Here is a 26,717-nt window from a genome sequence, read left to right on the forward strand (position 1 = left end):
ATCATCTGTGATAAACTTTTTTTTTTATAAAAATATCTTTTACATTTTCACTTGACACTTGTAAGATTTTACACTTTTTAAAAAATATTTACATGTTTGTAATATTACAAGTTTTACTAGAAAATATAAGGAAAATTTTGAGAAAAAAAAGTTTGACTCAGATGATTGAGAACTGTTAAATTTGGGGAAAAAGGCAAAAAAAAATTCAATGGGAAACAGTAGATTTTGGTGGGAGCGGTTCCGCCGCCGTTTCTTCCCAGTTCCATATTGTTCTCCACAAAAGCAACTGCTGTGCTGAATTTAAGAGCTGTAACTCTTTTATGGGCTGAGAGCATGCATATTTTACTTTGGGTTTCAAAAAGTGGCACATCCGCTGTTTTTAGGGGGCTATGAGACAAAGATAGCATTATTAAATTCTCTAAGCTGGAATTTTCCAGTATTATATTTTACACATATATCATGCTTTGGGAAATCATTCACCTTAAAGAATTCAGCTCTGTTAGTAACCTCACGGCTTTGATGTCCCTGTAGGGGGAGGGGGGGTTGCGGGCGGTCATAAGAGCACCTCACAAAGGTATTAATTACACATGTGAATTTTTTCAAAAGCTTTTAATCTCCTAACTGGTTAAATTCTAATTCTCATCCAATAATCAAACATATTTATAAATCAGAGATAATATTTACACTAAAGTAACAGGATGTTTGTGTGTATGTTTGTACCTAAGGATCTCGCTAACCGCTGAACCGATCAGGTTCTCCTTAAAGGGCAAATAAAGGTTGATTATGATATTAGCTTAAAGAAAAGGTGCCATTTCATTGATTATAAATAACTTAAAGGGCGAATATAGGTTGAATATAATATGGGCTCAAAAAAACCGTACAATTCCATAGATTATAAGTAACTTTAAGATATTGACATATCCAAATGTATAAGTCTGTTATAGCTTAAAACCTGAACATTCTCAGGATAAAATTATGTAATAAGTGTGGTTCCCTAAGAACTCCAAACACCCTAGCATCACACAAGGCTTCGGTTTAAGGTTGAATTAAAAAGCTTTCGTTAAATGATAGTCGTAATAAAAGTGGAAACCAGTTATCAATCTATTTTTTTTGTATTGTGGATTGTTTCTTCCTTGACAATATTCCCCAACAAAGTGTAAAGTATATGAATTTTATTTTTTAAAAAAAACCTTTACAGGAGAAATTTTATTTCATGTAAGTATGAAAATTATATGGTAATTGTTATAATTAATTTAAAGAGGACAAAAATAATAGGTGAATAGTGTTTTTTTTCTTATATTTTTTTCTGGAGAAAATCTGGCGATCGGTGCGTTTGTGTGTGTGTGTTGAAAAATGCGTACTAGGGTAATTATATCATCAAGAATTAATCATTGATCTTTATACAGAAAAAAAAACTTTAAAACGTATTATTTACCCTAGTAATTACTCGGGATGCAAATTGACGCAAATTATTTTATGCTTTTTAAAAAATCAATAAAATAGTATATAATATAAAAAAAATAAACACTTTAATTATCAATTAAGATGCATGCCAATGTAATAATCAATTAAACTTAAGAAAACTAGTCAAAAAAAGTCTTGTAAAGGGGTAAAATAAACGATTTTGTTGACTTTCTCATTTATCATATGTTGAAGTAAAAGCAAAAATTGCAAAATCTACTTAAGGATTTTTTTGATTTTTTAAATTTAACATAGATATTTTAAAAGTATGTAATGGCACCTTTCATATAAGCTCATATCATATTGAAACTATATTCGCCCTTTAAAGATATAGACATATTTAATTGTATAACTATGTTTAAAGCTGAAAACCTGGATTACTCAAAATAATTTTACGTAAAAAGTGTGGTTTTGTAAGACCACCAAACATCCTAGCATCACACAAGGCTTTGTTGGAAAATTGAATTTAAAAGCTTTCGTTCATTGATCGTTGTAGTAAAGTGGAAACCAGTTACCAATAGTTTCCAATGGATCTTGTATGTTTTCTTCCTTAACAAAATATTCCCCAGCAATATAAAAAGTATATGAATTTTATTTAAAAAAAAAAACTTTATAGATGAAATTTTATTTCATGTAAGTATGAAAAATATATGGTAATTGTTATAATTAATTTTAAGGGGACAAAAATAATAGGTGAACATTGTTTTTTTTTTTCTTATATTTTATCTGGAGAAAGTTTTGTATTCCATTTCTCTGTGTGTGTGTGTGTTAAAGGGTGAATATTTATAAGGGATTAATCAGAGATCCTCATAGAGAAAATAAATTTTAAAACGTAATATTTACCCTTGACACACTCTTATGTAAAGTATTTTGACGGAAATTAAATATTGAATAAAATAGTATATAATTTAAAAAAATAAACATTTAAATTATCACATAAGATGAATGCCAATATAACAATCAATTAGACTTAAGAAAAATAGTGAAAAAAAGGTCTTATAATGGTTAAAAAAAAACGATTTTGTTGGTCATATGTCGAGGTAGACACTAAAAAAGAAAAAGAAAAATTTCGCCCCCACAAATAAAATTTTTTTTTACTTTTTCTTTTAAAATCTGAAATAAGAAATTGGGTCATCAAATTCGACTCTTCCCTCCTCAAATGCCCCTAGAGGCCTCTAGGGGCATAGCCGCTTGTTATATGATATAGTACATCATGAGCTTAGCTATTTAAAAGCCCGTTTGCTTGCCAAGACACACTTTTGAATTGGACTTCTTGTAATGATTATAAAAGCTTTAACTACAATAGTATACCTCACCATAGGAATATTTTTACACGGATTGACATAATAAACAATCTCAAACACATTATATTCAGGGCGACCACTGCATACTTTATATACTATTTATACTATATAGGATGAATTTGGATACTATATCATACTATATGACCAAAAATTACTATATCCTTATACTAAAGTAACAGGATGTCTGTGTGTCTGTGTATCTGTGTGTCTACCGAAAGATCTTACTAACCGCTGAACCGATCGGGTTCTCCTTAACAGGGTAGCTTCTCATAGGTCCCGGGAAGGTTTATAACTATTTTTTTGGGGGGTGGGACACCCCCAACCCCCCCAAAAAATGAAAAATCCTCCCCCTCAAAAATTTTTATTTTATTGTTTAAACAAAATTAAAAATGAGGGGGGAGGCATCCCCCCCCAAAAAAAGAAATTTTCGCCCCCCCTCAAAATTTTTCTTTTACTTTTTCTTTTAAAATTTAAAATAAGAAATTGGGTTATTAAATTTGACCCTCTTCTCCTCAAGTGCCCCCTAGAGGCCTCTAGGGGCATAGCCGCTAGTATACTATATAATATTACATTTATATATCAAGAAACAAATATTGTCAGTTTTGTGACAACGCCTCTTAAAGAACGTTTTGTCTTATTTTTACAGTAGGTTTTCTCCTATTTCTAGCCCCTGCGGGGGGCTCTAGCCCTGCGGGGCAATCATTAACCTTTATCTTACCTAACCTATCAAAAGATACTGTGATAGGACTAAAATAAATAAAGCTCTACAGTAAGAAAGAGATGAAGAAAATCCCTTAAAATATATTATTGTTTGTGATTACGATTTAAACATGATTTTATAGGGGAAGTTTTGCCACTTTCGCTTACTCCGTGATTATTAGGCTAGGTGTTAACGTGAGACTATAGTTCACTTATATTTAATCATTTTTGGGAAAGGTCTCTAGGTTCAGGTGCTGCAGGCTGGACAGGTAAAAAAGAATGTAAAATTTTTGTTTGATGATTTAGAGATCAATTTATTAGGTGAACAAAATATGCCTCATTTAGGATGTTATTAACATATCTGAAGAAAAAAATTTAAATTGGTCCTGCAGGCCTCCAGGTCCACCCTGGACAGGTAAAAAATCAAATATCTTATTTTAGGAGTTAGAGTTCAACTTATAAAATAGAATATGTATCTTTTTGGATCTTATAAACATATCTGAAGAAAATATATAAATCGACCTCCAAGTTCAGTTCCTGCAGGCCTCCAGTTCCACTCTGGACAGGTAAACAATCAGATTTCTTATATGAAGAGTTAGAGATCAATTTATATAACAGAATATGCATTTATTTGGATAATATTAATATATGGGGCCGAGTACGTCCAGGGGGGGAGGGGGTAAAGTGGTGATTACCCCCCCTCCCCCCAAATAAGCTTGGGCGCCCCTGTATCGGGTTCCAAGTTCAGGCTCACTTAGGACAGATAAAAGATTCAAATTTCTTAATTGAAGAGTTAGAGGTCAACTTTTAAAACAGAATATGCATCTATTTGGATGTTATTAACATATTTGAAAAAAAATTAAATCGGCCTTCAAGTTTAGGTCCTGTAGGCCTCCAGGTCTTCTCTGGACAGAGTTTACATGGAAGTCTGCAGCACCTGAACCTGGAGGGCAATTGTATTTTTCTTCAGATATGTAAATAACGTCTAAAAAGATGCTTATGATGTTTTATAAACTAACCTCTAACTCTATAAATAAGAAATTTTGATTTTTACCTGTCCAGAATCAACCTGAAGGCCTGCAGCACCTTAATCTGGAGGTCAATTGTCATTTTTTCTAAATAAATATCATCTAAAAAGTTGTTAATGTTGTGTAATAAAATAATCTCTAACTCCTTAAATTTAAAATTTAGATTTTATACCTGTCCAGAGATCACCTGGAGGCCTGCAGCACCTAAAATTGGAGGCCAATTTTATTTTTCCCTTCAAATATATAAATAATATCCAAATATAAGATCATTTTGTTTAACAAATATACCATTAACTGTTCAAATAAGAAGTTTGATTTTTACCTGTTCAGAGTCCACCTGTGGGTCTGCAGCACCTGAACCTGGAGGCTAAATGTCATTTTTCTTCAAATAAGTAAAAAATTCCCAAAAGATGCATACTTTGTTTTATAAGTTGACCTATAACTCTTCGAACTAGAAATTTGAATTTTACCTGTCCATAGTGGACCTGGAGGCCTGCAGGACCAGAACTTTGAGGTCGATTTTAATTTTTTATTCAGATATGATAATAGCATCCAAAAAGATGCATATTCTGTTTAATAGGCTTACCTTTAACTCTTCAAACAAAAAAAATATGTATAACCTGTCCAGAGTGGACCTGGAACCTGCAAGACCAGAACTTGAAGGCCTATTTTAAATTTTTCTTCAGATTTGTTAATAACATCCAAACAGGTGCATATTTTGTTTAATAAGTTAATCTCTAACTCTTCAAACAGAAATTTAAATTATTTTTCTCGTCCAGAAACCACCTTCCAGCTAGCCTGCAGCACCTGAACCTGAAGACCTGTCCAAAAAATGATTAAATATACGTGAAGTACTACCCAAAAGTAACCTTTTATCCAATATAACCTATAGTCTCACATTAATGCCTAACCTAATAGTCACAGAGTAATATATGTGAAATTGCTTTGATAACAGCTTTGTTTTGAGTTATTATTGATGATGTATATTCTATGTATTACTAAATAATATTAAGTCCGATACTATATCATACTATATGAGTGAAAAAAATATACTGTATATACTATATGGATAAAAAAATATACTATAAAAATACTATATTTTTTTTTGTTTTGGAGTGGTCGCCCTGTATATTTAAACTAGCGGCTACGCCCCTAGAGTCCTCTAGGGGCAATTAAGGAGGGGGGGGGGGGGGTCGAATTTGATAACCCAATTTCTTATTTTAGATTTTAAAAGAAAAAGGAAAAATATTTTTGGGGAGAGTGGAATTTTTTTTTGTGGGGGGGTTATTTTTCATTTTTTTGGGATGTCCCACCCATTATAAAGGTAGATGATATTAAATCTTTAAACGTCAACAAAGCGTTAAGAAATTTCATTTTCTGTTCAGGTTTGGTTATGACCCAAAAAATCCTGGAATTGCCAGAGTTATCGCAGTTGCAGATGAAAACACAAAGCATATTGAAGTAAGAATGAGTTTTAGTTGATCAAATATACGAGTATCATTACAGTTTTCGTCTTTATTCCTGGTTCTATTTCTTGTATTTAGTACCATTTTTTGAAAGTTGAATATGATAAGAATTGTAGAACATTTTTGTATAAATATTTTTTTCTTTATTGGCGACAATGTTTAAGACATCAACTTTAACCATTTGTATTCTAATATGACAAAAGGCACGGTTTAAATACAACTTATTACCGAAATTATCGATAAAAAAAAACCGATGTCTTTAAACTTTTTTCTTTTGGGAGGAAATATTAAAAAATAAAGGTCTAGCTGCATAGTTTTAGAATTCGGATAGATACAATCATAACAAAGATATTAAAAAGGGTGCGCAGAGTTAAAGACTTTAATGTTTGATTGCTTTGGAGGAAATACACTTTTAAGATAAATGCAGGGCGACCACGGGTACTATATTTTCTATATAGGAAAAATTTGGTACTATATGACAAAACTGGTACTATTTATTTTTTAGTAGCGAAGCTACTCTTTAATTCTCAATGTCCGTAGGTCCGTCAGTCACGAATTGGGGAAATATGATTTTCTCGGCTCCTATAAAATATAGAAGGCTGAAATTTTCAAGGATTAGATATGTTAATATTCTACATATTTTCACCAAATTTCATTAAGATTCGTCAAGGGGGGGGAGGGGAGGGGAAGTTCTGAAACTTTTGCGTAAACACTAAACAGTGATTATAGGCTTTGTCTTTGGAGTGAGAGGAAAGATTATTACACAAAAAGTTTACTTTTGGGATGTAGTTTTCCAATTTGTTTTTAAAATTTGGATTTGGCCTCCAGCTCAGGTACTGCAGGCCTCCAGGTGGATTCTGGACAGGTAAAACAAATTTTCAAGTTAGAACAAAACTTATTTAACAAAAGTGGCTACTTTATGGATTGTATGAACTAATTTGAAGAAAATTATGAAATCAGGTTCCAGGTTCAGGTAAAAATTGAAAATTTTTACTATTTAAGTTAGAACAAAACTTATTTAAGAAAAAGATGAAATCGCGCTCCAAGCTTAGGTACTGCTGGCCTCCAGGTTGATTCTTGACAAGAAAAAATGAAAATATATACGTTTAGAGTAGGGTTGGCACTCCGAATCCGGGCTCCGGAATCTGCCCAATTTTTGGTCAATTTTGGAATCCGAATCCGTATTTCAATAGCGGATTCGGATTCTCTATTGGTAGGTTAAAATTAGCGTCTTGAGTTCTTTCAACTCCCCCTTTTTGAAGGCAAAGATTATCATCATTATATATAAAATCTTTTAAAATCTGGTTCGATTCTCGGAAGTGAATTATAGAGATCACCAAGAACATTAATTGTTAGGACATATGTAGTTCTTAAGGGGGGGGGGGGGGGGGAAGTTTGTACACTTATAGGAAATGAAATTCAGTATCAAATTTTGGGAGGGACGTGTGGGCTTGTTTTTATAGTTATCAATCTAATTCTTTTTGTAAAATCTCTTATATGACTGGATGTACACGGAAAAGTTTAAAAATTGAATTTCGGTACTTTCCTTCTAGGGGTTGGTGGAGCAAAAGACCCCCCAAAACACTAAAAATATGAGTTCTGAGCTTATTTTTAGAGATATCAACCTGATTTTTTTAATGAAAACTTTTATAATTAACCGAACTTAGTAACCATTACACATTTCATTTTTGGACTTTCCTTCTAGGGACTTGTGGAGCAACAGACCCCCCAAAACTAAGAATAGGAGTTCTGAGCTTTTTTTAAAGATATCAACTTGATTTTTTAAAGAAAACTTTTTAAAATTAACTGAACTAAGTAACCATTACACATTTCATTTTGGGACTTTCCTTTTAGGGGCTTGTGGAGCAAAAGACCCCCCAAAACTAAAAATAGGAGTTCTGAGCTTATTTCTTAAGATATCAACCTAATTTTTTTAAAGAAAAACTTTTAAAAAATAACTGAACTAAGTTACCATTACACATTTCATTTTGTAACTTTCCTTCTAGGGGCTTGTGGAGCAAAAGACCCCACAAAAATAAAAATAGGAGTTCTGAGCTTATTTTTAAAGATATCAACCTGATTTTTCTTAGGAAAACTTTTTAAAAATAACTGATCTAAGTGACCATTACACATTTAATTTAGGGACTTTCCTTCTAGCGGCTTGTGGAGCAAAAGACTCCCAGAAACTAAAAAAAGGAGTTATGAGCTTATTTTTAAAAATATTAACCTGATTATTTAAGAAAACTTTTTTTTCATTTTGTAACTTTCCATCTAGGGGCTTGTTGAGCAAGAGACCCCCAAAACTAAGAATAGAAGTTCTGAGCTTATTTTTAAAGAGGTCAGCCTGATTTTTTTAAAAGAAAACTTTTTAAAAATAACTGATCTAAGTGACCATTGCACATTTTATTTTGGGACTTTACTTCTAGGGGCTTGTGGAGCAAAAGACCCCCTAAAACTATAAAAAGAACACAGTTATGGAATCTCGACCACAAAGATTTTTTTATCCAATCTTGACAAGTAAGGTATTTTTGGAAAGAGGAATATACATAGAAATCGCCTATGTAAATTAGAAAATCCGCAGAAATCATATTTGCAAGTTATTTGCAAAAATCTGCAATGTTAATTTGCAAAATTAACTCCATGCCTTTATGACTTATTTAGAAACAAATCTTTTTATGAAATGTGTTTATCTATAAGTTTAGAACATACTTAAGGCAAAAAAATTTTCTTTGGTGTTACTTTTTTCACCTTATATATGAAAAAAGCAGTTTCTCACAATTTATGATATAAAAAGGTATAGGAACAAAAAATATGTTTTTTCTTGATGATTTGACAGACATTGGATGCTACAACTTTTACTTTTGATCAAATAAATTTATCATAAAATAATTTTGTAAAAGTACATTGAAAAAGTAAGGGCTGAACCACTAATTTAAAAAAATATTTCAAAATTAAATATTATTTTTTTTGCTAAAAGTTGCATCATGTTTGTGTGTTTGTGTTCGAGTTACGTATTGTAATTAGGGAAAATATTTCATAAGGGATTAATCACAGATACTCATAGAGAAAATAAATTTTAAAACGTATTATTTACCCTTGACGCTATATTTGAGGCACTCTTGCGTAAAATATTTTGACGGAAATTAAAAAATTAATAAAATAATATATAATTAAAACAAATAAACATTTAAATTATCATATAAGTTACATGCCAATATAACAATCAAATTAATTAAAATTAAAAATAGTGAAAAATGTCTTATAATGATTTTAAAAAAACGATTTTGTTGACTATCTGATTTATCATATGTTGAAGTAAATGCAAAAATTGTAAAATCTACTTAAGAATTTTTTTGAATTTTTAAATTTAGCATAGTTATTTTAAAAGTATGTAAATGCACCTTTCATATAAGCTCATATCATATTGAACCTATATTCGCCCTTTAAAATGTCAAAATTCCGCCTATTAGGAATTATTTTAAGTGAATTTTACTTAAACTGTTTTAACCTATTTTTGAAAGGTATATCAATCAAACTGCAAAGCTAAAATGAGAATAATAGCCCACATCGATTTTTATTAGAATTTTAAAGTTTATTTTTTTATTATGGATGAAGTAAATTTTGCTGAATCATGATGAAAACAAGGATGACAACATCCATAAGTAGCGAAGCACAAAAAATTGTAGGTGGGAATACGTAGAAGTAGATTTAAAGTGTATTCATTAAAATCAAGAATAGATTTATTGGAGAAAATAAACACGAAACCTTGTTTTATTTTGTATGATGAAGATGGTTAAGGCAAATTACATATTAGATGCACATAACAATGGGATAAAATATTTTAAAACTGTTAATGCAAAAAAGTTTTAAAATTGGACTAAAGATACCAAAGATATGGGGAAATATGTCAAACATATAAAAATAGCCAAAACCTGCTTAAAGGCAGTTTGGCCGCCATTGTTTCTTTTCTTAAAACGCCAGAAATTTAATTTTAATATCATTAACTGAAAATTTTTTGAAAATTGGACCATAAACACCAAAGATATGGGGGAAAATGTGAAAAATATAAAAATAGCCAATAACCTGCAAAAAGGCAGTCTGACCGTCATTGTTGTTTTCTTCAAACGACAGGAAATTTAATTTTGATATCTATAACTGAAAAAATTTCGAAAATTGGACCATAAACACCAAAGATATGGGGAAAATTGGAAAAATATAAAAAATAGCCTAAAACCTGCTAAAAAGCAGTCCGACCGCCATTGATGTTTTATAGTTAATTGTGCTCCTTAATGATGGTAATGTTGTCAAAAAATTTCAGCTCTCTATCTTTTACAGGAGCTGAGAAAATCACATTTCCCATAATTCATTTATTACAGATGGACGGACAGACAGACGGACATTTTGAATTATAGAGTAGCTTCACCACTAAAAAGGTAATGATAGTAAAAAAATAGCTCTTTTGATTTTATATTTATAATTATTCATTAAAAGTGAAAGATGTAGGATATATCTTTGAATTAACATAAAAACTATGAGGATTTAGCATTAACCAATGACAAAGCTAGAAATCTTTAAATTTTAAATATAGTGTTTTCACAAAGTGACTTATTTCCAATATAATAGAATAACTTTTATTTAATTAAAATGAAAAGAATGAAAACTATACACATTAAAGATAAATACTTTTTAAAAATATTTTTAAAAATAATTTTGAATAATGTTATTTTGTATTGTATAAACATTTATTTACGTTTTTAAAGATTTAGCCCTTTACAGCTGATTTTTATGTGTTTTATGTATAATAGACATGAAACATTTTTATGTTAATTCATTGATATATTGTAAAGAATTAATTTTTAATTAGTTTTGATGGATAAAATCAAAAGACCTAACTTTACTGTTTACTAGCATACACAGGGCGACCACTGCATACTATATATACTATTTATACTATATAGGATGAATGTGGATACTATATCATACTATATGACAAAAATTTACTATATATACTATATATTACCTTTTTTTGACCAAAATTTACTATATATACTATATGATATTACATTTATATAACAAAAACGAATATTGTCAGTTTTGTGACAACGCCTCATAAGGTGCGTTTTGTCTTATATTTTCACTGTAGGTTTTCTCCTATTTCTAGCCCCTGCGGGGCAATCATTAACCTTTATCTTACCTAACCTAACCTTCAATAACCTATCAAAAGTTAATTGTGATATGACAAAAATACATAAAGCTCTACAGGTAAAAGATTAAAATTTCTTATTTGAATATGCATCTATTTAGATGATATTAAAATATCTGAAGGACAAATTAAAATCGGCCATCAAGTTTAGGTCCTGTAGGTCTCCAAGTCTTCTCTGGACAGAGTCCACATGGAGGCCTGCAGCACCTGAACCTGGAGAGCAATTGTATTTTTTCTTCAGATATGTAAAATTGTAAATAACATCTAAAAAGATGTTTATAAGAAATTTTGATTTTTACCTTACCAGAGTCCACCTGGAGGCCTGCAGCACCTTAACCTGGAGCTCAATTGTCATTTTTTCTTTAAATACATAAATAACATCTAAAACTAAGCCTATGTTGTTTGATAAACTTACATTTAACTTCTTAAATAAAAAAATTTGATTTTATACCTGTCCAGAGTCTACCTGGAGGGCAAGAACGTCCAAGGTGGGGGAATAAAGTGGTGATTACCCCCCACCCCCCAAACGAATTTGGGGGTGCTGGCACCCCCAAAATTTTTTCCATTTTATTCCCCCACATATAAAAATTACCCAAAATGAATAATCCCTAAAAAGTTCTGGCGCGCTTCGCGCACTTTTTTACTTCCACTTTAAAAATTTTTTACCACTGCCAAAAATCAAAAGACTAAATAGTTCCACCAGATAAAAACAGTTCTTAATCATGATACAAACACGTGTTATAGTTTGCAATGGCCCTTTAATTAAACAATTCACTGGGTGTGTCCTATCAATGTCTTTTCAAAGAAGTAACATTTTCCCAATTATTAAGAAAAAAATGTTTAAATCAAAATTGATTGTCTACCTTCCATAAAATAGATCAATCAAACATTTTAATAATTATCAAAATATCAAATACCCTCTTCAAAACTAGTTAAATAAACCTTATTAGGACATATTTGTAGCTACACTTTAAAGGAGAATCATATTGGTTCATCAGTTAGCAACGCATGTGGGTTGATTAGGTATTTTGTTTTCATGTATAGGATTGAAATTGTTTTTAGTACTTTATTATTAGTTAGGTACTTATTTACATTATTAAATTACCCCCCCCCCCCCAAAAAAAAAAAAAAATAAGCTTGGACGCCTCTGTTGGAGGCCAATTTTTTTCCTTCAAATATATAAATAACATCCAAATATATGCTCATTTTTTTTAACAAATAAACTATTAACTGCTCAAATAAGAAGTTTGATTTTTACCTGTACAGAGTCCACCTGAGGGTCTGCAGCACATGAACCTGTAGGCTAAATGTCATTTTTTCTTCAAATATGTAAAAAAATTACCCAAAAGGATGCATAATTTGTTTAAAAAGTTGACCTCTAACTCTTGAAACAAGAGATTTGAATTTTACCTGTCCAGAGTGGACCTGGAGGCCTGCAGGACCAGAACTTGAATGTCGATTTTAATTGTTCTTCATTAATGTTAATAACATCCAAAAAGATGCATATTCTGCTTTAAAAGTTGACCTCTTACTCTTCAAATAAAAAATTTATTTATAACCTGTCCAGAGTGGACCTGGAGGCCTTCAAGACCAGAACTTGGAGGCCTATTTAAATTTTTTCTTCAGATATGTTAATAACATCCAAAAAGATGCATATTCTGTTTAGTAAGTTGATCTCTAATTCTTCAAACAGAAATTTGAATTTTTTTTACTTGTCTAGAAACCACCTTCCAGCTAGCCTGCAGCACCTGAACCTGGAGGCCTATCCAAAAATGATTAAATATACTTGAAATACTACCCAAAAGTAAACTTTTATCCCATATAACCTATAGTCTCACATTAATACCTAGCCTAATAATCACAGAGTAAGCGAAAGTGGCAAAACTCTTCCCCCCACCCCCTTATATGTTAAATTGCTTTGATAACAACTTTGCTTTGAGTTATTATTGATGATGTATATACTATGTATTACTAAATAATTCAAAGTACGATACTATATCATACTATATGAGTAAAAAAAAATATACTATATATACTATATGAATAAAAAAAATATACTATAAAAATACTATATTTTTTTGGTTTTGGAGTGGTCGCCCTGCATACAATATTTATGAAGCAAGACACTCTAAAAGCTGAGTATTTTACCCACAAAGAAAAGAAACATAGCGACTCAGTAAAATTTATTTAATCCATAGTAAAAAATAAACTTTAAAATCCTAATAAAAATCGATGTGGGCAATTGTTCTCATTTTTGGCTTTGCAGTATGATTCTAAGGTGTCAGAGTATATTTTTCATATACCTTTCAAAAATAGGTTAAAAACAGTTTAAGCCAAAATATCACATAATAAAATTTATTTTAGCATAGGGATTGTTTAGGGTTTTATCTTCAGCATAAAATTTTGCGTCTATAGACAACTTACCCAGCATCCTAGCTGTCTTACAAGTCATTTGAGGCAAAAAAAGTATGTATTGAGAACTCAAAATATATGATAATTTGCCTTAAAAAAATTCATTTAAAATATAGAATTGGTGGAATTTTTACATGAATATCTTCTGCTGAATGTCGGAAAATGTTCTTTGATTTAATTGTCCGACACCAACACCATCATACATGTATATAAAGAGCACACACAAAAAAATAGGGTTACAATTTCATTAAAGGGGGGGCTAGACTGTGCCACAAGATTGCAAAGTTCTTCGTCCACTCCACATTCTCTCAACGTATCAGGAGATGTCACCAAGCCTTCATATTCTCACCTTATGAAGTTTTTTCTCACCTTACCGCCCTGCTAGCCAAACCAAGACTCTGCTTTAATGGCTGGAATAGAACCTAACCCTGGTCCAATCAATCTTAACTGTCTGGTCTGTAAGAAAATTGTCAATTGGAAAACCAAATAAGTTTTTTGTACAAAATGCAAGGCTTGGTGTCATGTCATAAATGATAACTGCAGTGGACTAAAGAACCACCATGACTACAATAACACTGGAAATGCCCACCATGTCTACAACAACAACCTATCAGCCAACCAGAACCTGAATTTATTGATTTTAAGATTCTTTAATTTAACTGCAATGGATTAAGAAATAAAATTGCCAAAATTTTAAACAGGATGAAAAAGAAGGAAATAAAAATTGCTGCCTTTCAAGAAACAAAATTAAGTGAAAAAATTCAACTAAATGACCTTGGAAATTTTATTTTAATAAGAAAAGACAGACTCAAAGATACTGATGGAGGAATAGCTTTCCTCATTCACAAGAACATCAGTTTTCAAATCCTTCGTAACATAAATGACGAAAATGCTGAATACCAAGCAATCAAAATTATCAAATTAACGGAAGTTGTGCAGCTGGTTACTCTTACCTACACCTGATTCAATAGTTGTTGGAGATCTTAATGCACACAACACCTTATGGAATTCCTCTATACAAGACCCCAGAGGAGCTGCATTTGCTGAAGAAATTGGCAACTCTGATTTTGGAGTTCTCAATACAGAAAAAGCAACCCGAGTCCCCACAAATGGTCAGACCACATCACCAGATGTTAGCTTGGCCAGTTTTTCCTTACTACCTGTATGTGACTGGGTCACAGAAACAACTTTCGGATCTGACCATTTACCTGTAATCATAACTGTTTCAGCTAGGACAGAAAAATCATTCAGTGAAAAGAAAAAACGTTCACAAATTTCAATAAAGCTAAATGGAATGATGACACAAAATTAACTGAAGAACAATTTTCCAAATGTCCTGAACCAACAAATGTATATGCATACAAAATTAGATTCAGAAAAATTATCACAAAGTTTCAAAATTCTGTATCCCCTCAGGTAGAATAAAAGAGGTTTACCCTGGAATTCCAACTGAAGCAGCCAGAAAAATGAAACTTAGTAGATACACTCAGAACATCAAATCCTACATCTGAAGAAATTCCAAGGTTAAATAGCGAAATTAGCTTCCTTATTTTTAAACACAAAAAATAAAAATGGAAAAAACCATTAAGAAATTGCCCCTAATTCATCAAAACTTTTCAAACTCATCAAATGGTGAAATGATTAAAATAGTGTTACTGGCAATCAACCCATCAAATTCAAAGGTAAATACATATCCTGTCCTGCTAAAATTGCTAACAACTTTAACAAACAATATTCAGCAGTTGTACACCACAAAAGTTTCAGATTTAGCAGAATTGTAACTGATAACATCATTAAAAATAACCTGGAGACTCCAGAACTTCACACAGATAAAGCTACCAAAGAGGCCATTAAAAACAGGAAGGCCTCCAAAGAACTAGGTCCAGATAAAATGTCTTATCTTCATCTTAAACTCTTGGGACCTTTTGGTATAAAATTCCTTACCAAAATTTTTAACTTGTCTGTGCTATCCAGATTCCAGCATTCTGGAAAAAATCACTTATTGTTCCTCTGCCTAAACCTGGAAAAGACCAAAGTGAAGACACATCCTACCATCCTGTTTCTCTACTAAGCCCTGCTATTAAGATTTTAGAAAGACTCCTCCTCCCAACCCTTGATGAACACCTAGAAGTACCCTCTTTTCAACATGGATTGGCGTTATCCTCTTAGAAATTTTTTTTTCAACTTTTTTCAATTTTGTACCCCCCCCCCCCCCCCCCCGACTACCGACGAACAACTATTTTAGGTTAGGTTAGGTTTTAGGCTAGGGAGCCGAGCGCTGCGGCTAGGCAGGCAAGGGGGCCGAGCGCTGCGGCTAGGCAGGCAAGGGGGCCGAGCGCTGCGGCTAGGCAGGCTAGGCAGCCGAGCGCTGCGGCCAGAGTTCATAGTTCGCTGTCGGGGGGGGGGGGGGGGGGTACTCAAATTTTCAATATTGAAAAAAAAATTTCTAAGAGGATAATACCCATGGATTTAGGAATAGTTATTTCTTTCATCGTATTATAAACCGCTTTCCGCAGATATAGAATGTACTATTATAAGATTAAAACTAGTTTTTTTAGCCCCAAGTTGCTGAAGGCACGGGCTAATATAACTAGTTTTAATCTTAAGATTGTACATTTCTATATTCGTAGAAAGCTGGATATAATACGATGCTAGACATAGATTTTCGTATGGATGAGAACCGGTTCCTATCCACCGGATTCGAATGAATACGAGAAAAAGGGGGAGGTCATTTTCTAGTACATTCTGTAAAGGTGTGTGTTTTAAGGCCTTAAAATAGTAGTAGAATGCTAAGGTGCATTAGGGAAAAAAAAATTGTTTTTTTGATTACCGTACCTGGAAATTCTTTAAAAAATACGAAATTTCTATCAAATGCTTTGATTTGCTCAAAGTGACATAAATTATCCCTAAAAATGAACCTAACCTTAATTTTCTCAGAAACCATTTGATCAATAGAGTTGATTTCTTGAACTTAAGCTTTTATGAGTATGAACTTCTCATGGTTTCGAAGTCAACCCTCTACCCCCACCCCCTAGCCCTCCGGGGCTAAAAAAAACCTGGAAATGAACCTAACCCTAATTATCTCAGAAACCATTTCATCAATAGAGATGATTTCTTAAACTTAAGTTTTTAAGCTTAAAAACTTACTTATAGTTTCAAAGTTACCCTCCTGTTACCAACCCCTAGCCCTCTGGGGCTCAAATTAACCCTTAAAATGAACCTAACCTTAATTTTCTCAGAATCCATTTGATCAATAGAGATGATTTCTTAAACTTAAGCTTTTATGCTTATAAACTAACTTCTAGTTTAAACTTAAAAGTAACGTTAAGTTTAGAAGTCACCCTACTGCCGCCAACCCCTAGCCCTCTGGGGCTCAAATTAACCCTAAAAATTATCCTAACCTTAATTTTCTCAGAAACCATTTGATCAATAGAGATACATACTTTTTAAAAATATTTTAAAAGAATAAGTTTGAATAATCTTATTTTATATCATATTTGTATATGTGTCAAAAATAATTTTGTTGTATTGCATAAACATTTGTTGACATCATGTCATCTTGTCATCATATTTAACCCTTTACAGCCAATTTTTATGTGTTTAAAATAGGTGAACGAACACAAACATGTCAATGTTAATTCATTGATATATTGTAAAGATTTAACTTTTTAGTGAATTTTTATAGTAAAATCATAAGGCCTAATTTTACTCTATACCAGAATACAATATTTATGAAGCAAAACACTCTAAATGCTACGAATTTTACCCAAATAAAAAAAAGACCTTTTGCTTGGGTCAAAATGACCACGGCAACAGTAAAAATTAATATTTAAATCCCCCCAAAAAAGTTTATTGGGGACTTAATTCAAATTTAGGCTCTGCAGTCTGATTTTACTGGTGTCATAGTATATTTTTTATATGCGTTTTAAAAATAGGTTAAAAACAGTTTAAGATATCGTTTCTATTGATCAAATGGTTTCTAAAAAATTTTAGGTTAGGTTAATTTTTAGGGTTTTTTGATCCTGGAGGGATAGATATTGGCGGCAGGTGGCTGACTCTTAAACTAAAAGTTATTTTATAAGCATAAAAGTTTAAGTTTAAGAAATCATCTCTAATGATCAAATGGTTTCTGAGAAAATTAAGGTTAGGTTTATTTTTAGGGTTTATTTTGAACCCTGGATGGCTAGGGGTTGGCGGCAGGGGGTGGCTTATAAAGTTTAAGTTAGTTTATAAGCATAAAATCTTAAGTTTATGAAATCATCTATTGATCAAATGGTTTCTGAGAAAATTAAAGTTAGGTTAATTTATAGGTTTTTTTTGGGTTTGTAGCAGGGAATTGAATTCAAAACTAGAAGTTAGTTTATAACCATAAAAGCCTAAGTTTAAGAAATCACCTCTATTGATCAAATGGTTTCTGAGAAAATTAAGGTTAGGTTCATTTTTTTGGTTAATTTGAGCCCCGGAGGGCTAGGTGTTGGTGGCAGTAGGGTGACTTCTAAACTTAACGTTACTTTACAAGCATAATAGCTTAAGTTTAAGAAATCATCTTAATTGATCAAATGGATTCTGAGAAAATTAAGGTTAGGTTCATTTTAAGGGTTAATTTGAGCACCAGAGGGCTAGGGGTTGGCCATAAAAGGGTAACTTTGAAACTATAAGTAAGTTAATAAGCATAAAAATTAAAGTTTAAAAATTAACTCTATTGATCAAATGGTTTCTGAGAAAATTAAGGTTAGGTACATTTTCAGGGGTTTTTTGAGCCCCGGAGGGCTAGGGTTTGGTGGCAGGGGGATGAATTCTAAACTATAAGTCAGTTTATAACCATAAAAGCTTAAGTTTAAGAAATCATCTCTATTGATCAAATGGTTTCTGAGAAAATTAAGGTTAGGTTAATTTTTAGGGTTAATTTGAGCCCCGGAGGGCTAGGGTTGGCAGCAGGAGGGTAACTTAAAAACTAAAAGTAAGTTAATAGGCTTAAAAATTAAGTTTAAGAAATCATTTTAATTGATCAAATGGTTTCTGAGAAAATTAGGGTTAGGTTCATTTCCAGGGTTTTTTTGAGCCCCGGAGGCCTAGGGGGTGGGGATAGGGGGTTGACTTCGAAACCATGAGATCTTCATACTCATAAAAGCTTAAGTTCAAGAAATCAACTCTATTGATCAAATGGTTTCTGAGAAAATTAAGGTTAGGTTCATTTTTAGGGCTAATTTATGTCTCTTTGAGCAAATCAAAGCGTTTGATAGAAATTTCGTATTTTTTAAAGAATTTCCAGGTACGGTAATCAAAAAAAAAAAATTTTCCCTATTGTTATATTCAATAGGGAATACAAATATATAGAGCACCTTATCGTTCTACTGCTATTTTTAGGCCTTATAACACACACCTTTACGGAATTTACTAGAAAATGACCTCCCCCTTATTCAACTGTTACTGCTCTTCATGATTTTAACAAAGCTGTCACAGCTGGCTTCAATCTTAACCATCCTCTTGACAGAAAAGTTTTGGAACAGCTAGACTTATCCAAAGCATTTGATATGGTTAACCATGATAAGCTCATCAATGGTCTTAATGAAACAGTCCTACCAGGCCATATCAAGAGTTGGCTTAATTTTTATCTCAGAGGAAGATTTAGGAATAAGAAGTCATCCTCCAGATATGTCTGAACTGGAGTCCCCCAAGGAGCTGTATTATCCCTTCTACTTTTCAGCTTTTGCCTGTCCAAAATTCCTCTCCCTCCCAAAGGAATTGAAATTGTGCAATATGCAGACGACATTTCTATATATGCGTCTTGAACCAATATAGATGCCTTAACTAGTCAAATAAATGCTTACCTGGAAATCTTGCTCAATTTTCTGGAAGAAAGGGAACTGCTTGTCTCATTAGAGAAGTCCATAGTAACATTATTCTCACTAGATACCAAAGATTATAAAATTCATCCTCAAGCCTTCCTCAGAAACCAACAAATAAATAAAGAACAATAACATATTGTCAACAGGTCAGTTATTAAAGGAAGTCTGCAGGAAATATACTGCTCTTACTGCTGTAAGAATCCCCAAATATAAAACAAGTTATTGAAGCTGTAAACTTCAAATTTGGGTATTTGGCCTACTTGTGGCAGTCTTTCAGCAATTAAGAGTAGCGAATTTTGCAAGCTTTCTTCAATTATCAAGTACAAAAAAACTTTCTTCAAGAATTAACACAAAAGTAACAAACAAATCAAGCCTTTGTTAAAAGGTAGACAAATAAAAGGGGGGGGGGGCGTAATGACATCTAAACTTAAACAGTGAGCAAAATGGTCTAAATATTGAGCTAGATTCTTGAAACTTGGTACATAAGCCTAATCCTATAGGTACTACATCTAAATGTAAAAAAAAAAATATTTTAATGTTAGGTAAGAAAACCCTGCGGAAATGGGATTTTAAGGCCTTTTTGGCCTGTTTTAGTGTAATTTTATTTAAAATTTTACTTTTACTTGAATACTGTATGTCTATTCATAAGGACATTATTTAAGATGATTCAGAGAGTTTTGGACTAAAATTTAAAAAAAAAATATTTTAGTTATATGACCTACAAACTTTAGAAAAAATGCACTTAACTCCTGCAAGCCACCCACCTAGCCCACTGGGGTCGGTCCCCCACTTGCTGAATCATCTTAAATAATGTCCTTGTGTATAGACATAAAGTATTCAAGGGAAAAAATCTAAGAAAAACCAATGGAAGGTAAGTTTCTACATCAAAATACACCATAAAGGCCTAAAAACCCAATTTTCGCTCATTTTTTTTCTTACCCAACCTAACCTAAAAATAAAAATATTTGGATTTTGATGTTGTTATTTAGATGTAGTACCTATAGGACTAGGCTTATATACCAAGTTTGAAGAATCTAGCTCATTATTTAGACTATTTTGCTCACTGTTTAAGTTTAGATATCAATATGCCCCCCCCCCCCTTTAAGTTAAACATCATATATTCATAGTCAGATTTCTGCACAAGCCTTGTACACAAACGTTGTGCCCAAGATTATTTGAATGAAGACAAGAAAAATTTACTTTTTACACTCAATTCAAGTTAAATGTGACAAAATTAATCCTTATGAAATTATTGTACTGTTAAGTTTTGTTTTCTTGAAAAGATCTTACTCAATTTTGGGAAAGAATATGATAGTGCAAAAAAGCTGGATTACTTTTGTTTTGTTTTTTTTTATAACTGAATTAACCTGGAGGCGAAAACCAAATTTATTTTAAAATAGGAAAACTACATCCCAAAAGGAAACTTTTTTGTGAAACAACCTATCCTCTCACATTTTTAGGGATTTAATAAGTTAACAATTTACATATCCCCTCAAAGTTTCATTATGTTTTCTTATTGGTTGATGTGCCAGATCTATTCATAGATTTTTACGTTATAAATCTTACAAGGTTATGTGATTTTTTTTAGTTCTTTTTTATGAAACTGCTCCATAGTTCATTTTTTTCCGAATATTTTTCCATTATTTTTGAGCTTCGCTACTTATGGATGTTGTGATCCTTGTTTTAATAACATTTGTAAAGCTACTCTATAATTCACCTTGTCTGTCCGTCCGTAGCGCTATGGGGAATGTGATTTACTCAACTCCTATAAAAGATAGAAAGCTTAAACTTCTTGTCAATATTCCCATCAATTTGGGGCATAATCCTTATAATAAAGTAACAGGATGTTTTTCTGTGTGTTTGTCTGTTTGTACTGAAGGATCTCGCTAACTGCTGAACCGATCGGATTCTCCTTAACAGGGTAGCTTCTCATAGGTCCCGGGAAGGTTTATAACTATTTTGGGGGAGGGTACCAACACCCTCCCAAGAGAAATAATAATAAATTGAAATTTTTATTTTATGTATAGAGACTTCTACGTAACATAGCGAGATATCGTAGAAAGAGACTCTTACGCTATATATCGTAGAAACTTGAACGCAACAAAAACCAAACATTTAGGGGCGTAGCCGCTAGTTAAGTATAAAACATCAATAGCGCCGCTTTTATTTTTCAAAACTGATTTTCTTGCTCCTGCAAAAGATAGAAGGCTGAAACTTCTTGTCAACATTCCCATCAATATGGAGCATAATTAAGTATGAAACATTAACAGCGGTCGGGCTGCTTTTAAGTAGCTTTTTTTAAAACTGGTTATTTTGGCTCCTCTGAAAGATAAAAGACTGAAACTTCTTGTTAACATTCCTACCAATATTGAGCATAATCCTTATACTAAAGTAACAGGATGTCTGTGTGTTTGCGTGTTTGTACCGAAGGATCTCGCTAACCGCTGAACCGATCGGGTTCTCCTTAACAGGGTAGCTTCTCATAAGTCCCGGGAAGGTTTATAACTATTTTGGGGGAGGGTACCACCACCCTCCCAAGAGAAATGACAAAAAATCGTAATTTCAAAAATATATGGGAGACTTCAACGTCAAATAAAGAGGTATCGTACATAAAAAATTAACTTTAACAAACAAAAACATTTAAAGTGCCACTAGAGGCCTCTGGGGGCGTAGCTGCTAGTTAGGTATAAAACACCATTAGCGGTCGGACTGCTATTAAGCAGCTTTTCCGCCGCTTTTTACTTTTCACAACAGATTTTCTCGGCTCCGACAAAATATGCAATGCTGAAATTTCTTGCCAATATTCCCTTCTTCATGCTTAATAATTAGGTATGAAAAATCTATGGTAGTCTGACTGCTTTGTGATTTTAAGTTTTTACATATTTATTTGCATATTTCTCTCTTTCTTTTCTCTGTTATGATAACAAAATATCCAAAAACGAAAAAAAGTTCTAAGAGAATAAGTCCTATTTTTTTCTTCCAGGAGTTGCAAAAAAGAACCAGACAGGCTAAAAGATCTCCACCCGTTAGAAGGTATTTATAAACAACCAACATAGGTCTTATTATTGTCCTTTAGACGCAAATAACTATCAATAGATGTAGATGTCATATTTATTTATTTTTCTTGCAAAATCGCTAGAAGCACAGATTAATTTTAGGAGGTTCCAGCCCAACCATTTTATGGGGCAAATGCAAGGAGAATATCCAGCCAAACGAATGGTGTATCAAACTACTGACAATAGATGGTCAAGGTAGGTTAGAATATTTATAAGGCATAAAACGTATCACATTCCCTTGTTGTGAAGGGATATTTCCAAATCTCGGCCCTATACCGCCCCCTGTCTAAAGACTTAAAAGACAGTTCCTACTACTGTGTTGTCAAGTGCTCGACATAAATACTAGAGTTTGGGGAATACCTTGGTCACAAAAAATGCAGAGTCAGGATTTCCAGATTAAGGTGTGTAATTAGTGTTTATTGTATGAAGGGCGTTGCTCATATAACCATTTATGTCATTAATCAAGATTGGTTCGGAGATAATAAAATCTCAGGGTGTATCCTCTATTGGCTAATATATGCCAAGGGTTAGAACATTTAAGCTCCTTTTTTCACATTTCGTAAATTTGTTATGACTTTGTAGTTTTAAGTTCAAAATTAATTTGACTTGGTTATTGTGGAAGAATTAAAGTTGAATGTACTTGTTAAAGGAATTATATTAAGGGGAGAGGGTGGAGTATTGCCACTTTTGCTAACCCCCCCATTAGGAATTAATGTAACCTGAACTTGGTTGTAGACCTATACTAAAAATATTAAAGATGAAATATAACTTAACGGGTGGAGGGTTGGAATGTGGTGACTCGTAACACGACATACCAGCAATTTTATTTTGGCTTCTACTCCCTTAGTTTTAGAGACAACTGTGTAAAATCTTTTTGATTGTGTCACTAAGGATGGGAGGGGGGGGGGGGGTTTTGACACATTTGCGTAAACCTGAGGTGGGTTCTTAAAAAACCTTACCCCACTAAACCTTACCCCACTAAACTTTACCCCACTCTTTTGGAACTTTCTATTGCCCCCTTGTTTCCCCCATTTATTTGATACATTAAATGGGGGAAATGTGATTGCCATTCTTAGAAAAAAATTTAGTTGAGAAAAAGAGTGGGGCAATTTTATGTTCCAAAATAGTGGGGTAGCCACAATTAAATTTGGAATATTTTTTGTTTAATTCTGAGATTTTTCAAATTTTCAATTATTTTACCCGGCATGTATCGTGTAGAATATACAGGAATGGTCACAAGCTATACTGGCCGGTACAACAATTAAGGTATCGTTATGTTTTTTTACTTCAACCTCACATTTTGGCAAACACACTTACCCCCCAAAAAAAACTCTTTACACACACACAAAAATAAATCCCCCAAGACAACCACTTTGATCAGAGGTCGGTTCTTAAAAAACCTTACCAAACTGAACTTTGGAACACATGTTTGGAACGCTCAATTGCTCCCTTGGTTTCCCATTTTTTTGAAACATCAAATGGGGTAAATATGATTGTCATTCTTAAAAAAATCAATTGAGAAAAATAGTGGGCCAAATTAATGTTCAAATTGAGTGTTCCAAAGTAAGGTTTTTAAAGTGGGGTAGCCACAATTAAATTTGGAATATTTTTTTTTTAATTCAGAGATTTTTTTAATTTTCAAATATCTAAATTAAGCATAAAAAACATGTCTAAAAAAAACCAAATACCAACAAAGACAAAAAAAATAAAAATTTTAATTCAATTAAAATTTGGCATCCCTTTGTTATATTGATAGCCGCCATTTTGATTACACATGAGAAGACAATTTTTCTCAGCAATTAGTTCCCTTTTTTAAGAGCGATTATTTTTGGAGTCAATTGTAAGCAGTTCCTTTTACTTTGATTTATTAGTTTAATTTTAAAAAATTACAATTTGAAGCTGTCCTAAAGCTTGGGATTTTTTGTCAAGTAATGTTTTGTCCGAAACAGTGTTCTAATGGGGATAATTTTGCCCACTGAAAAAATCATTTTGGAACATTATAACCAGTGGGGCAAAAAAAATTTAAGAATCAATATTCCCAAATTTTTTATTTGCCCCACTGGTTATGATGTTCCAAAATGTTTTTAGTGGAGTAAAAATTTTTTAAGAACCCACCTCAGGGGCTACCAATTTTTCAATTAAAAAAGGGGCATTACATTAGTGTTTGATTTTTATTGTAGTTAACAACATAGCAATACACTTAACCCTTAACGGTCAGGGGGGGGGGGGTGTTGAATGCCCCCCCCATCCGGTTTTTTCTATCTCATTTTCTGTGTGTGAAAGATAAAGAGCCCAACCTGCTTGACTTTTCAAGTGTGGGTATGAGACATAACAGAGAGTTGAAATTTTTTGAATATCTCCATCCTGGCGGGCACAGGATGCCAGCAAACCTGGCAGGGTCATCCAGGTAAAGAGCAAAAATATTTATTTTGACTAAAACAAAGCATTTTATCTTACCAAAATAGTAAAATATCCTCTAGGAGTACATCCTCATATTAAATACAGGTGTTCAAGTCAATTTTAGGTTCCAGGTATGATCCTCCAGGTCCTGATCCTCCAGGTCTCCAGAAATCTTTAAAAGGCTCCTGTGGCCGCAATTTTTGACTTAAGATACTTCAAATTTCAAACTTAAGCTTTTCTTATATGTCTACATAACGTATTAAAATTTCATAAAGATCCGCCGCCGTTTTCCCACCGACCGCCGACTGCGGCGGCTGGCAGCTGCCAAGTACAGCTGCGGCCACTGAAATTTATATTTTGATATTTCAAATATAAAATTTTCATAAAGATAAACATTTTCTGCAAAAAAAATTTTATTCTAGCTTCAAAAATAAAAAAATTACTGCTGTTTGAAATTTTTAAGTAAAAAAGGACCGAAAAACAAAGGTTGTTAAATAAAAGGGGGAAGGAAGCGAAAATTGACCTTGACTTACTTAAGGTCGGAATTTCATAACACAGGGGACTTGCACAAAAATTTTTAGCCCTCTAGCTCTAATAGGAACTGAGATAATAGGGGGGGGGGGCGTTGAACGCCCCCCCCCAACTGACTAAGGTGCGGCAAGGGGCCCGACTTTAAGGGGTTAATATGCATCTCATATTTAGTTAAATTTGATTCCCATAATCTATAATCTAGAGGCGATAGGGAGGAATTTGGTATTCTCCCCTAAAATAGTTATTAATCTTCCCAGGACCTACAAGAAGCTAACCTGTTAAGGAGAACACGACTGGTTCAGCGGTTAGCAAGATTCTTCAGTACAGACAGACAAAAAGGATTAATAGGGATATTTTTTTTGTCTAGCAAAGGGTCTCACTAACCATTTACAGTGAAGCTTCTTGTAGATTATTAGATTGTTTTAGGCCATTTAATTTTCATGAATAAGCCTGAGTAAGATTTGGGGCTTTTTTTTATCCTTCCATATCCCTTTGAATATAGAGCTCCTAGATGCTAGTTTCCTCCATTTTATTCTACTGTTATTTTACAATTATTCTTTCGTAAGATAATAAATGTTAAAGAGAGGGGTAGGTTTCTGGTAGAATCCGTAAAGGTTTTGTGTTTTAAGTTATAAACCGTAGTAGAACGATAAAAATGTATACGAATTCTACCAGAAACCTACCCCTCTTTTTGTTGCCCCTGCCCGATTGTACTATAACCCATACAAAGAAGATAAAGTATAGAATAGAATCCAGGTAGAAGATTCTGCCTGGCTAGCCTGAAGTAAAAATGGAACATTTGAAAGACCAAAACGGCTATAAGGCTGTTAGTAAATAACATGATTTCAGTAATTATTTAGAAAAAATATTCAAAATAAATTTCTTTTGCAATAACTTACTAAAAGCCTTGTAGCCAAGCTTCCAGCTTTCTCTTCCCTATTCACAATGGATTAAAAATGAATTTGATGTGCATTTTAAGCCTTAAAAAATTTATTTATGTAAAAAAATTTACAAAAAATATTGTTCTTGGTATTTATACTATAAAACTAGGTTGTGCTCTTATGTATGTTTTAAACAGCTGATTTATACATGATAGCAACTACATCCATACATTAACTTGTGGTAGGGGGGGAGGTGGGAGGAAGGGGCTGTACCCATTTAACTGTCCTTTAAAAATTACAAATGTGGTCAATCGTACTTACCAAAATTAAAACAATATAATGTTAAGTGACAGAGGTGACAGTCTCAATCAGATACTCTTGTTTACGGGTAATTAATTACCTTCTAATTACTGAGAATTATTCTAAA

General features: G+C 32.7%; 1 protein-coding gene across 22 annotated transcripts in view; it reads left to right on the forward strand.

Moving 5' to 3' along the window:
* The window catches only part of LOC145329180 (uncharacterized), a 201,103-nt gene that overhangs the window by 62,007 nt on the left and 112,379 nt on the right, over nt 1–26,717 (forward strand). For 18 of the 22 annotated variants that reach the window (XR_013882831.1, XR_013882833.1, XR_013882818.1 and 15 more), the window contains 3 exons: nt 5,878–5,953; nt 22,406–22,455; nt 22,581–22,673. Coding sequence is in view for 17 of the 22 variants with exons in the window: in XM_080173217.1 (XP_080029343.1) it covers nt 5,878–5,953; nt 22,406–22,455; nt 22,581–22,673 (219 nt within the window). In the remaining 5 variants the exon portion in view is untranslated. The remainder of the gene's footprint in view (nt 1–5,877; nt 5,954–22,405; nt 22,456–22,580; nt 22,674–26,717) is intronic. The other 4 variants (XM_080173272.1, XM_080173279.1, XM_080173289.1 and 1 more) reach the window with 1 other exon arrangement.

The sequence above is a fragment of the Acartia tonsa genome, chromosome 1 (assembly GCF_053477335.1).
Source record: "Acartia tonsa isolate MP-2025a chromosome 1, ASM5347733v1, whole genome shotgun sequence".
NCBI lineage: Eukaryota > Metazoa > Arthropoda > Copepoda > Calanoida > Acartiidae > Acartia > Acartia tonsa.